At 45.5% G+C, this 14,763-nt stretch overlaps 1 protein-coding gene across 2 annotated transcripts in view; it reads left to right on the top strand.

Moving 5' to 3' along the window:
- The window catches only part of LOC147021705 (oxysterol-binding protein-related protein 6-like), a 214,582-nt gene that overhangs the window by 134,389 nt on the left and 65,430 nt on the right, over positions 1–14,763 (top strand). For both annotated transcript variants that reach the window (XM_085891970.1, XM_085891969.1), the window contains 2 exons: positions 4,330–4,393; positions 12,242–12,320. In XM_085891970.1, the coding sequence (XP_085748096.1) occupies positions 4,330–4,393; positions 12,242–12,320 (143 nt within the window). The remainder of the gene's footprint in view (positions 1–4,329; positions 4,394–12,241; positions 12,321–14,763) is intronic.

Here is a 14,763-nt window from a genome sequence, read left to right on the forward strand (position 1 = left end):
AAATAATTAGTGAGAGGAGTAACCTGCCAGGAATGATAGGTTGAAGAAAAAGGAAATTTGGCTAAAGTACAAAGGTTTTGAGAAGGAATTGCTCACATGTTAGGTCGTTGATTCAGTCGTGTGAATGAAATTGAGTTGAGTAAAGTTTCACTCCTCATTCCGCAGACAGAATTGGCAGGAAATTTGGAACACAACCCAAACGGAACGGTTTGAAATGGTCACATGACTTTGTAAACGTTCACGTTAACAAATTCAAAATAACCATCCAAGACTGGTGTTGTCATCAGCAAAAGATAAATGGATGGTTCATGATTAATGCAAGAGAGCCAGGCAGCCAGATATGCAGAGATGAGTGCATCGATAGAATACTGAAGTTAATTTAAGATGTTTTTTTTTTACAGAACTTCACCTTAGAATGACTAAATAAAGGTCTTCATTTAAATCGAACAATTAAAGTGAGTATTCAAATGTATATATCGGATCCTCCAATAGAACAAAGAAGAAAGACAAGCTTGTGAAATGAATGTTGTAGAAAATGCTTTTTGCTGCACCACTTCTCCGAAATGAAGATTATTTGCCAGCAAGAAGTGCCTTGTCCAATGTTTTTGTTGTACAGACGAGCAGAGTCTTGTATATCACCCGATGGGCGATCTTGTTCCAAGTATGCAACATGTTCTTCTAATGTATACCTTTATTTGGATAGTGCATAGGCAACTGACAGCTCTGTGAAGACAAAAAAAAAACCCATGAATTATATACATATACAATTTTTTTCTATACAATGTCAAGGCTCCTATAAGAGCTCACACACAATGTATAACAAGGTGAGCAGGAGGCAAGACAGATGGGAGAGGGAAGCACAAAACAGTAGGGAATAGACACATGTGGAGATCTGTGGAAGGGAGAGGGATGGGGCACAGTACATGGGGTAAACAAGATGGACACTACAGGGACTTTCAGAAAGGAAAGCAGGGAATATGAAGGAGGTGGGTTTGGGTGGATTAACGGGGGTAGAAAAGATCATGGTTTTGGATGGGGGAAGATAAGAGGTGGTGGTAAACAGGTGTTCTGAAGACCTTGAGGGAAGAGTGAGATTGAAGAGAGTGTGGGAGTTTGTTCCAAAGGCAGAAGAAAAGAAAGGAATGAAACAGTGAAGGTGAGCCGTGATTATTGATTTCGGTAGTTTAACCAGAACGGGGTTGCTGGCAGACCTTGAGCACCCTGTAGAAATATCGACGTGACAAATTGCAGACAGCGGGGGGTGGGGGGGGCGAGACCGGAGAGGAGACAGTAGAAGACAAAAAGACCACTGACCTGCCTGCGGTGAGAGAGGGAGAAACCTAAAGACTCGGCCTCATTGCAGGAGATGCCAATGATCCTAAATGCCTTTGTTTCCACAGTGTGAAGCTGAAAAAGGTGAGGCGGGAGTACCAGCCCAAAGGGCAGAGCAGTACTCCACTAGGTTGTGCGTGAAAGCTTTGTACATGATCAGGAGCTCAGGTGTGCCTCGGAAGGACTTTGCATGACGGAGAATGCCCAATCGGCGACTAGCTTTGGAGGCCAGCTTGGAGATGTGGCTTTCCCAGAAAAGATCATGGCAGATAGTGTGGCCGTAAAGTTTGAAAGAAAGGACTTCTTCAAGAGGATTGTTGACAAAGTAGATGGGGGTGTTTTCCAGATAGTCCTTTTCGGAGAGACGTAGTGAGAGTGTGAATTTTGTCAGGGTTGAAACACATGTTCCATGTGTTGGACCAGCTTGTGATGTTCTCCAAATCTGCAGAGAGTGAAGAGGCTGCTGCTTGCCGATCTGAATGATGACAGATGGTACGGTAGAGGGTGGAGTCATCAGCAAAGAGATAAAGAGGATTTTCCAGTCAGAAAGATCATTGATGAAAACAAGTTATCTGCATGAAACAAAAACATACGTACCTACTACTTATAATTCAAAATACCTCACTGCATTGGAAAATGTGTGAACAGGAACATTGAATTGTAAATGGTGGAGACTTGCAATACCCTCCCCCACCTGGAGGTGGTGCGACACGATACACATTTCTATGGAAAAATTGCATCCTTCCCCCTCCTGAAACCACCGGCAAAGATAAAAACACCCCTATACATTAATTGGGGTCTTGCTGATCCTTTGTAACAAGTCTGGATGGAATAGGCCCACAACTGTCGGAGGAGTAGCACGACAAACAAATACACACACAAACGCTGGTCCTTGAATTATAGTGAGGAAACTGGAAGAAAGGGGGAAGTGATTGTGAATTTACTGTTGCACCTTTATTTACTTTTAACATTGTTCTTTACAAACGGGGACAGGAACAACACAGCCATGATCGGCCAAATGGCCTTCTCATCCACCAAAGTTCCCTGTGTATATTTGTGTAACATTGTTAAGAACAGGAAGAAATGGGGAGGGGAGGAGAGAGTTGGGGGTGAGTGTGCACAGAGTTCGAAGAGGGAGATTGAGACATTCGGAGTAGGGAGGCGGGATTGAGGACTTGGGATTGGAAGGGGGATTGAATACTTGGGGTTTGGGGCAGTTGAGGACTTGAAGAAGAAAGGGGGAGGGGATGACAGTGTTGGGTTGGGGGAGGGAGGGCAGAGAGGGGACAGAGTTGGGATCAAGGGGTTTGAGGATTTTTGAGGGGTTGGGGGGTGGGGGACAGTTGAGGACATTGGGTTGGGAGGGGTATTAAGGATTTGAAGGAAGGGAGCACAGAGTTTGGATGTGATGGTGGGGGGGCAGAGAAAAGTCAGAGTTAGGAGGGGGGTTAAGGTTAAGGACATGGGAGTGGGTGTGGGTGGTTGGGGGGGAGGGAGGGTTAGGGACCTGAAGTCACATTTTACATGATGCATAATTTCCATGGTTTCCATGGATTTCTTTGGAATGGAAAGGAAAAGTGAAAATTTCCATGGATAATCCCATTGTGTCTTTTTGGTCCTTTTGGTATTTTAGGTCTTCGGGGTGTTTTGGATGCCCTGGGTCTTTTGGGTCTTCTGTATCCTTTGGGTGTTTTGTATCTTCTGGATTATTTATGTCCTCGGGTCATTTGGATCCCCTGGGTCTTTTGAGTCCTTGGGGTTTTTGGGTCCTTTGGGTATTTTAGGTCTTCAGGGTCCTCAGGGTCTTTTCGGTCCTCGGGGTCTTTTGGGTGTTTTGGTTCCTCAGGAGGTCTTTTGTGTCCTCGGGGTCTTTTGTGTCTTATGTTTCTTCAGGGTCTTTTCGGTCTTTTGGGTCTTCAGGGTATTTTCGGTCTTTTGAGTCTTCTGGGTCTTTGGGGAATTTGGGGGTTTTTAAGGGTCTTTGGAATCTTTTGGGTCTTCGTAGTCATTTTGGTCTTTTAGGTCTTCATGGTCTTTTGGGTCTTTGGGGTCTTTTGGGTCCTCAGGGTTGTTTGGGTCTTTTGAGTCATCTGGGCACTTTCAGTTAAGTATTTCAGTTTACATTTGTGGGTGACGTCAGGTCAGCTGTCCAACCAATGGGTGAAGAGCGGATATGTAGTTTAGCATTCAACACCATTGTTTAATCTCTTACAATAAAAATATCAACAGCTGTTTCCATGTAAGTAGTTGCTATGTTTGGATATAAACATTGCACGTTATTTAGCACAGTCACCATCATGCACTGAAATTAACTTAACGGAAACCACTACTTTACACTGAGAATGATTATTGCAATAAATTGTCACACCAATTGCTGCTTGGACTCTAATCCTGACATTGTCAGAAAGGCTGAGAATTTGACCTTTCATATTAGGTTGAGTTTTTGAGGAGATTGTTCATGACGATTCGTAGCTTTTCCTTCAATTGGACATGAAAACATCAAGATTGTTTTCAACAACTTTGAGAGGATGAAAAGTGAAACAATCAAGCCCCCATAAAATTCCTATAATGATAATTACAATAACAATATTTTTTGGGGGGTACATTATTTGCTATCAGGATGATAGTGCAAAGAATGATCATATTCAGCCCTCCCATCCTTCATTCATTACTCCTACCATCTCACCCCGTGATGAACTTTTCTTCCCCGGCCTTTTTCCCTGCACCCATTTTTCTTGTGTCATCATTGGCCCTGCTATAATATCATTATTTGTCAAATCCCTGTAAAACACCTTTTGTAGGTTTTGCACAGATTTATTACCCTTACAAGACCTCTATTCTGTCCAACGACAGGAAAGTATTGTAAAGGGAAGTGAGTATTTGTGTTTTTACAAGGATTATTGAGCTATGCAATGCAATGGCCTCTGTCATAAATGATAGTCTTGAAAGAAATATATAAGATACCAGCCTAACTGCAGTGGATTTCCCTTGCTCCAGGTTAGCCACCACCCCCCTATCTCGGCCTGCCATTGTGAGTCCAGAAATTTCAACTTTTGGCAAGGTGGGTTGCATGTCAACTGCAGAAAAGCAGGTATGATTAAAGTCAGATTGTATTGCTTGCATTCAAAATCCCATTTGATCACCTCCACTATCTTTTTTGTCCTGCTTTTTTGTGCACAAAATCAAGGCTCATAGAAGAGTGCAAACACAGAATGGATCAGGACACAGCAAAACAAAAGGAACAGCAGAAAGGAAGGGGAGCACACCAACAGCATTGTCAAGGGACACAATAGAGGGAAATGGACGAATAAGAGATGTGTGGAAGAATGAGGGGTGTGGAAGGATGTACTGGGTGGAGATAGATTGATACAGAAGCAATCTATCAGGAAAGAAAAACGAGGAATTTGGGGGGAGGAGGGGTTTAATGGTGGTATAAAAGATCATGGTTTTGGATGGGGGATGATCTGAGATGGTGGTGAACAGCTGTCTTGAAGACCTGGAGGAAAGAATGAGATTGAAGGGTATGTGGAAGTGGTTCCACAGGCAGGAAATAGGTACGAATGAGTCTAAGTAAGCAGTGATCCTGGATTTAGGTAGTTTCACGAGAGAGGTTGACAGTGGACCATGTGAGCCCTGCAGAAACCTGGGGGGGGGGGGGGTGGGGGACAAAGCATGAAAAGAGCAGAGGGTCCAGACTAGAAAGGAGGTGGGAGAAGATAGAGACCACTGACCTGTCTGCGATGGAAAAGTGATAAGCCCATACAGACAGCTTCATTGTGGGAGATTCCAATAATCTTGAAGGTCTTGGTTTCCAGGGCGTCAACCTTAGCAAGATGGAAGGCAGGGGATCCAGCCCAAAGGGGAGAGCAGTACCTCGTCAAGCTGCAGATGCAGGCCTTGCCAGTGGAGAGAAGTTCAGGAATGCCAAGGAAGGACTTTGCACGACCGAGGATGCACAATCAGACCTTTTTTTTCAAGGTCTAAAAAGAGGGAAGAGTCTGCAGCCTGCCTGTCTGAATAATGAGGGGTGTCATGGCAGAATGTGGATTCATCAGCAATTCAGAGAGATAATTTATGAAGATTAGGAATAGGAATGGACCCAGAATACTGCCTTGGGGCATGTTGGGAAGGAGATGAAGGGATTCTGATGAGAGCCACACATTAGCTACAAGACGAGAGGAAGTGAGTAAGCCGTGTGTGGAGTTGACTTTGGATACCAGAGCCAGAGAGTTTGGAGAGCAAGGCAGGATACCAGACTGTTTCAAAAGCATGAGATATGTCCAGAGAGATGGCCCTGAACTCATGTCTGACATTGAGGACCTCCATCCATTGTTGCGGGAGTAGAAGCAGCATGTCCAAGGTAGAGTGGCCCTTGTCTGAATCCAAATTGGTGATCTGAGATGAGGTTGCTTGTAAAAAGGAATGATTTAATATCAACTGTGATAATGGATTTGATGACGTTGCTGATGATTGGAAGTAAGCTGATAGGTCTGTTGTTAAGGGGATCAGTTTTTGCAAATTTTTAGCTCACCTGGAACGTAGTTCCGTGGAGCTTTTGGGATGGCAGATCGTCCGTCTGTCTGTCCGTCCAACCACAAATACTTGTAACTTCTTCTCTGAAACTGCATTTGGTATTTCAATGAAACTTTAACATAACGTTCATAATTGTGTATGTACTAAAGTTTGTGTATGTACTAAAGAGTCTACATGCCCCCCCGCCCCCCCAAAATATGTATTTGCTTGCTTCTCAGAAACTACACACACAATTCTGATGAAACGACCACAACCTTCATCACCCATGATGAAGCAAAGTTTGTCATAGTATTAAAAAAACAAATCAGGTTCTGAGGGCGTCTACAGAGGGAGTTTATGGGTGGGGGGGGGGTTCCCCCAAAATAAGTATTTGCTTTCTCTTCAGAAACAACACGTACAATTCCGATGAAACTTGATTACAACCTTCATCACCCAAGATGTATGTATAAAAGTTTGTTCATGACAAAAAAATTGGGGTCTCAGTGGGTGAAAAGGAGGGTTGCCCCCCAAAATATGTATTTACTTTCTTCTCCAAAACTACGCACACAATTTCGATGAAACTTCACCACAACCTTTATCATCTGTGATAGACCAAAGATTGTTCATGCCATTAAAAAAAATCGGGGTCTGGAGGGGTCTACGGCGGCGGTGGAGTTTCCCCCCAAAATATGTATTTGCTTTCTTCTCCGAAACTACACACAATTTCGATGAGACTTGACGACAACCTTCATCACCCGTGATGTACCAAAGATTGATCATGCTACAAGAAAAATTGGGGTCCAAGTGGGTGTAAAAGGGGTTGTCCCCCAAAATAGTTATTTGCTTTCTTCTCAGAAATTGCTTTTTACGAAAGCAAATCCAACTGATGGTAATCTTAGTTCATTCTACAAAGCTCGGAACAAGTGTGTGTCTACCCTCAAGAGAACCAGAAAAGAACATCTTTCTTCTCTCAAGTCTGAACTCTCAAACCTCTCTCTCCCTCCTCCAAATCCTGGTGGTGTCGAATCAAATCTGTTTATGGTGTATGTTCCCCCTCCATCCCCTCCTTTACCTCGAATGGCTGTACAGCTGACACTGCACATGAAAAGGCTGAATGCCTAAACTCCATGTTTGCTTCTAAATCTTGTGTCCCAAACCCATTGCTTTCTGTACCTACCTTACCCATTCACACCAAGCTGTTCCTGGACTCTGTCCATTTCTCCGGACAACATGGAGAGTTTGTTGTCAAACCTCAACTCAGACTGCGACCAGTCCAGACAGAATCAGCCCACGTGTCCTAAAAACCTGCACTGCTGCTCTTGCTCATCCTCTCTCTGTTCTATTCACCTTCTCATTTGCTACAGGTCATCTACCATCTGCTTGGAAATCAGACCGGCAAGCAGCAGCTCCTGCACTCTCTGAAGATCTGGATAAAATCACAAACTGGTCCAACATGTGGAAGATGTCTTTCATTCCTGACAAATTTTACACTCTCACTCTCTTTCTGAAAGGACCATCTGGAATCCCCCCCCCCCATCTACTTCTCAACAATCCTCTTGAATAAGTCCTTCAACTCAAGCTTCTGGGTCTCACTATCTGCCATGATCTTTCCTGGGAAACCACATTTCCAACATAGCCTCCAAAGCCAGTCGCCGACTGGACATCCTCCATCATGCAAAGTCCTTCCTCTGCCCACCTGAACTCCTGACCACATACAAAGCTTTCGTCCACAGCCTGATGGAGTACTGCTCTCCCCTCTGGGCTGGTGCTCCTGCCGCTCACCTTTCTCAGCTTCACTCTGGAAACCAAGGCATTTCGGATCATTAGTATCTCCTGCGATGAGGCTGAGTCTTTGGGCCTCTCACTCTCTCACCACAGGCAGATCGTTGGTCTTACTGTCTTCTACCGTCTCCTCTCCAGTCTTGCCCCCTCTGCTCTGTCTGTGATATGTCCCCCCCATATTTCCGCAGAGCGCTCAAGGTCCACCAGCAACCCCCTTCTGGTAAAACTACCAAAATCACGAATCACTGCTCACCTTCACTCTTTCATTCCTCTTTTTCCGCCTTTGGAATAAACTCCCACACTCTCTTCAATCCCATTCTTCCCTCAAGGTATTTAAAGCAGCTGTTCAAAACCACCGCTTATCTTTCCCCATCCAAAACCACAATCTTTTATACCCCGTTAATCCACCCCAAACCCTCCTCCTTCAAATTCCCTGCTTTCCTTCCTGAAAGTCCCTGCAATGTCCATCTTGTATAGCCCGTGTACCCTGCCCCATCCCTATCCCTTCCACAGATCTCCTAATGTCTCTGTTCCCCACTTTTTGTCCTTCCCTCTCCCGCCCCTCTTGTCTCATGCCCCCCTTGCTATGCATTGTGTGTTAGCTCTCATACGAGCTTTGACAATGTATACAAAAAAAGGAGTGGAAATAGGAAAATGTTGAGGAAGTAGAACTAAAATGTTTGGGAAGAAGAAAGTAAAAACGAGAACATAAAGACTAATAATTTTCACATTTTCTAGCCAAGGAAAGACTGTGCTGTGATCGGCCTTGGACAATACAAAACAAATTAAGATACAGCACAAACAACATACAGATACAGATAAGATACAGATACAGCACATGAGTGTCATGTCAGGTCAGGTCACGTTCAATCTGTCATCTGCTACAGGTACCATGTAATCCTGTACTAACCTGTTCCATGGTCGGATTGTCGGCGACTAAACCGGCTCCCCCACCAGGTTTTCTGGTGAGGAGGGTGTTTGGATATGGATACCCAGCAGGATTAAAAACAAAACCTGTCAAAGGGCGGAGGAGCTCATTGTGAGCCAACGGCCATCCATATCTAGTGCCCAACTGTGTCTGCGGACATCCTCCTGCAGTTGGGTTACTTTTTATGAGGAGGTTGGTGGCAGGATTTGCACTCCAGCCACCGTAAAACCCTTCATTCCGCAAAACGCAAAAACGCAAAAAAATGTGAAAACCCACTCCGTGGGAGTACCTCCTGTGCAGCTTCCCTTCGCAGGGCAGCTCACCGGATGACGGGATTGGGGCAAAGCCTTTGGGACCCCCAATCTTTGATAGGAGGGAAACCACGGGGTAACATCCCTGGGTCAGATTGCGGGAGAGTGTGTCGAAGTGGTGCTGAGGTGTCGTCCACCAGACGGCGGTCTCCTTGGGTTAACCTGAAGCGGTCCCTTCGGGTGGGTGCCTGGAATGTCCTATCCCTAAGAGAGGATGATCACCTGTCTCTGTTATCATCTGAGCTCAAGCGTTTGGACATCGGGATTGCAGCTCTCTCTGAGGTTCGGAGACCGGATTGTGGGGAGATAATGGTGGGTGGTTGGACCTACTATTGGTCTGGTCGCTCTGATGGTTACCATACCCAAGGAGTTGCTGTAGCTGTGTCCAAAAAGCTGACCCCAATGATAATTGAGGTAACACCGGTCAACGAGCGTATTATGAGATTAAGGATTCGTCACTCCTTGGGTGTCATTTCCCTGGTCTCTGTTTATGCTCCGACTGAGGCGAGTGATCTCACCGTGAAGGATGTATTCTCCACCACGCTCGAGTCTGTGGTTGATCAGTGCCCCAGACGAGATACACTTCTAGTCTTGGGGGATTTCAATGCATCGACTGGAACTAATAGGGATGGTTATGAGATGTGTGTTGGTCCCCATGGGTCAGGAACTATGAATCAGAATAGCACGAAGTTCCTTGACTTTGCAAGAAGTCATGGATTAGGGTGGCTGGTTCATGGTTTCAGCACCCACAAGCTCATCGCTGGACTTGGTATTCCAACGCTGGCGGTGTGGCAAAGGAGATTGACCATGTCCTCATTGACGGTCGTTGGAGGATGATCCAGAACTGCAGGGTCTACCGGAGTGCTCAGTTCCTCAATACTGACCACAGGCTTGTTGTAGCAACTCTAAAGCTGCATCTTCAATCCTGGAGAATGGTACCATCCCAGCCTTGGCTGGATGTTGGCAAGCTCAGGGATGAGAGAGTAGCTGAGGAGTTTGCAAACAGGCTGAGTGGACACTTGGGGGGTCTGGGTGCTTTGGGGGGGTCCTGAAGAGTTGTGGAGTGCCTTCAAGACCACCGTCCTTGATGTTGCCGGTGGATGTCTTGGAACTCAGAACTCAGAACTCAGAAAACTCAGAACTCAGAAAACTCAGAACTCAGAGAAGAATTTTGTCTCTCAAGGGACACTGAATACCATGGGCCAGGCTGAATGGCAGATCTGAGCTGTTCAGGGAGCTGAGGCGTAAAACTACGTACACTGAGGGTGGACAAGGAGGCCTATGAGCGAGGAATCTGTGAGGGGGTAGAGCATCACCTGTGGACAGGTGATTCTCGTCCCGCTTACAGGGGAATTCGCGCATTGCATTCATCCAATCCCATCCCTCGGAGCACTGCAGTTCGAGCAGAGAGTGGTAGGCTCTTGACAGAGGAGTCTGAAGTGAAGGCCCGCTGGGCCGGTTACTTTGAGCGGTTGTACCAGGCTGATCCCCCAGCTGTCGAGTTGGACGTCAAGGGTGTTACAATCCCTGTTGCTGACCCTCGAATCAACTGTGGTCCACCTTCGCTTGTGGAAACACGGGCTGCGGTGAACCAGTTGAAACGGGGCAAAGCTCCAAGGATCTGTGGCATCCATGCTGAACTTCTCAAGGCTGGTGGAAATGCTGCACTCGTGTTGTTGCCTGCAGTTTTGTGCTCTGCCTGGAACACAGGCATCATCCTAACTGACTGGAAGAGGGGCCTTGTTGTCCCTCTCTGGAAAGGGAAGGGTGATCGCCAAGACTGCAACAACTACCGAGGGGTGACGCTGCTCTCAGTGCCGGGCAAGGTCTTTGCTCGGATAATTCTTGATAAGGTTCGCCACCATATGCTTGAGCACCAGCGTCCAGAGCAGTCAGGCTTTACACCAAAGAGGTCAACGATTGACCGTATCCTTGCCCTTCGTGTCCTCACCAAACGCAGACGAAAGTTTCGGCAGGGGCTGCTTGCAGCCTTTGTTGATCTCTGTAAAGCGTTCGATTCAGTGAATCGGGATGTCCTCTGGAGGATTCTTGGTCTTCGTGGAGTGCCACCAAAACTGATCGATCTGATGTCTGAACTCTACTCTGGTACTGAGAGTGCTGTGAAGTGTGGTGGTACCATCTCTGACTTATTTCCAGTTGTTACTGGAGTTTGTCAGGGGTGTGTACTGGCCCCCACACTTTTCAGCACTTGTATGGACTGGATTTTAGGGAGGATGTTTTTTTTTTTTTTGCAGATGATGCTGTCATCTTTGCGGAGACTTTAGACATCCTTTTGGGGCCCTCGAGGTGCTGAAAGAGGAGTCGGAGCCAGTGGGATTACGGGTTTTTTGGGTCAAAACTAAGATCCAGGCTTTCGGTGACATCTTGGATGCTGCTGTCCTGTCTGTGTCTGTTTGTGGTGAGGATGTTGAGGTCATGGAGAGATTCACTTACCTTGGCAGTGATATTCATGTCTCTGCTGGCTGTGAGTCAGAGGTCAATAGACGTCTGGGTCGGGCCTGGGGAGTCATGGATTCACTGGATCATGGGGTGTGGCACTGCCGGTACCTGTGCGGGAGGACGAAAGTCTGAGTCTTCAGGTCCTTGGTACTTCCAGTCTTGCTCTATGGATGCGAGACTTGGACTCTGACCAAGGATCTGAGACGGAGACTTTATTCCTTTGGTACCAAGTCTCTTCGGAGAATCCTTGGCTATCGCTGGTCGGATTTTGTGTCCAACGAGCGGTTGCTGAGAGAGACTTGGATGAGATTTGTTACCTGCATAGTCCGTGAGCGTCAGTTTGCGGCTGTATGGACATGTGGCTCGTTTTCCTGACGCTGATCCTGCTCACCAGATTCTCTCAGCGAGGGAGTCTCATGAGTGGAGGAGGCCAGTGGGTGACCACATGCCTCGTGGTTGCAGCAGGTTGACCATCTCAAGGAGATGGGGATGGGCCTGGCATCTGCCTGGGGATGGCCAGATGGAGGCCCCTGGAGTACCGGCGGAAAGTGGACGCAGCAACGCGCTGTTCTGGCACATGCTCCCATACCTGACCTGACAAACAACATATGATTAATATGAAATATTGCATGGGATGTAACAGCAACACCTGAACGAAATATAACAATAAAAACACGACGAATCCGGTTTGGAAAACTTAGCTTTAGTGAAGTGAAAATGGAGCTCAGATTTTCACAAGCATGTGCAAGAATCCCCAAACTGGAAAATTTTGAATCCTCCTTATTAAACTTGTTATTATCTCCAAATTCCTCCTTATTAAGCTGGTTATTATGTCAGTTTTCATCTTGCGTATTTGTTTGAAGTGTATCATGGATGGTGACAGGTTCACAGGAATGTTTTTGTTGTGTTTACACAGATATTCGGTGGAAAAACAAGTTTTGGGGCAAATCCATGGAAATAGTCCCTGAGGGTACAGTGCATGTCACGCTTCCGAAGTAAGTCTCAGGCAGGCCTCCAATGATGTCTGCTGCATACAAATATGCATAATCGAGCTGCATGTCATTGCTCAGCAATGAAGCCTACCTTGCCGCTGCTGAACTTTATTTTATTTGGAAATCTCAATCTGGATTACTGTGCTCTTCATTTATTTCCTTTCTCTGGGGAAGAGTGTAGAACACATAATTTTTGGTGTGAATGGTTATCTGCCAAACAGCAGGATAGCTCCGTTGGTGGTAAGCTAGTCATTGAGCTTTGAAGTACGAGTTTTGAACCCCATTGGGGTCAGACTAATATAAATGCTGTGCTGGTCGATGTTTATAAGCATCATTAAAATCCACAAAATCGAATTTCAAACAGACAGTAGCGAGAGTGAAGTGAGTAAAGAGAGTGGAGAAGGCCGAGTGGGTGCATGTAATGGCAAGGACAGCGCAAGTGCAGGCATTGGAGGGCAGAGCGAGTGCAGGCTGTGGCAAGGGTGGAGCGAGCGCAAGCAGTAATAATTGTCCATTCCTGTAAAATAATTACAGGATGTGAAAATTTATATATTATTCGATACTAATTCTCATAGTTTCAACAAGTATATGGAGGATCTGGAAGCGAAAGTAGAGAGCAAGCAAGCCAATATAGTTGCTGAAAGTGAGAAAAGGTTTAATGAAGAGAGTAATTGGAGTACAGGACAAGAAAGCTACAAGATGTACATGTGTGACAGGGAAGATAAAATATGTGGGGTATAGCAATCTGGGTAAAATATCGCTATTTCAAAGGGGTGACATGAAGGAGGGAATCCATGTAAATAATTCTGTGTGGATAGATTTTAGGAAATGTGAAAAAAACAGAAGGTACTCAAAGGATGCTTTTATCAGTCTCCTGATGTGAGGGAAGAGGATAGAAGAGTTAATGAACCAATCAGAAAGACATGTGGTGAGGGAATATTATTCATAATTTTTCCAGGGTAGATTGGGCCCAAGAACCAGGAAAAATGCAGAGCAGATGAGGAATTTTTATTATCTAGTCCAGGGTTGCTTTTTAAAAGTTAGTAGATAAGCCTACGAGGTACAGTGTAAGTTATTACCTTCGCATTCTGCGAAAGGCTATGTTTTGGTCGGCGTGTATTTATTTATTTATTTGTTTGTAATCTCATGATTCGTATAACACAAAAAGTATTAAACCGAATTGCATGAAATTTGGTTGGATGATTGGTTATTAGCCAGGAAGCATTCGATTAGATTTTGGGATCATTCGGGTCAAGGTCAAGGTCACGAAAAGGTCAAAATCGTCTTTTTACGATAACACGGTCAATTTTTATTCAATTTGCATGCAACGAACGCCAAAATGTTCAGAATTCAACGCCTCATCTTGTGATATGCAATATGACACAATGACGCCCATACTCTTGTTACCGGTTAGGGGTCAAAGGTCAGGGGGGTCACGACCTTGAAAAATATGTGGTTTTTGTCATAACGCGGTCAATTCTTGTCCGCTTTACATGAACCCAGCACCAAAATGTTCAGAATTTAATGCCCAATCTTGTGACACAATGACGTCATAGCACATGTCACCGGTTGGGGTAAAATGTCGGGGGGGGGGGTCACGCCCTTGAAAAATATGGGGTTTTCGGCATAACTCAGTCAATTCTTATTCGATTTGCATGAAACCAGCATCAAACGAGATTACCTTCTCTTGTTGAAACGTTGTATTCACCGAGCTTGCGAGTGAAGACTCGCCAAAACGACATGAGTTGATTGTTGTTTAGTCCGTAGCCCCCGAAAGTCGGGGGGGGGGGTCATGACATTATAGATATGTGGTTTGTGTCATAAGACTATTCATATGAAACCAGTTCCCCACACTCATACCAAGAACAAAAAAAGTAGTGGCGGCAAAGGTATGCGCTCTATGAGTGCCCGTTCTAGTTGGGTCTTGCAATTGGGGGTGAGACATAATTGGGTCTTGATATATTTGTGATGACTGCCATTGGCATTGTATGTGGTATATGTTTGGGAACCTCGATGTGCTCGTTTCTGTCTACTCTGTCGCTCATGACTCTGATGACTCACCAGTTTGGCAGCTGATGGGGGTATGTAGCATTGGGATTATCATGTATATGCTACTTGTGAATATCTGCAGCTGCAGAGGAGCCCAGATAGGGCTTGAAATAGCATATGACCTTGTGTGGCGTTATTCGATTGCTTTTGGAAGCCTTCTTTGGCTGGAAGAGCAGGGAGATTAATTATATAAATAGCCAAGCACCTGGGGATAATTGATTCGGTGACATTTATTATTGTGTGTGTGTGTGTGTGTGTGTGTGTGTGTGTGTGTGTGTGTGTGTGTGTGTGTGTGTGTGTGTGTGTGTGTGTGTGTGTGTGTGTGTGTGTGTGTGTGTGTGTTGGTTCACGAGTCAGTAAGTGACCACTATATTCGTTATTGGTGTCTGTTGGGAAG

Source organism: Eptatretus burgeri, chromosome 8 (assembly GCF_056783735.1).
Source record: "Eptatretus burgeri isolate ZD-2024b chromosome 8, Ebu_testis_v1, whole genome shotgun sequence".
Lineage (NCBI taxonomy): Eukaryota > Metazoa > Chordata > Myxini > Myxiniformes > Myxinidae > Eptatretus > Eptatretus burgeri.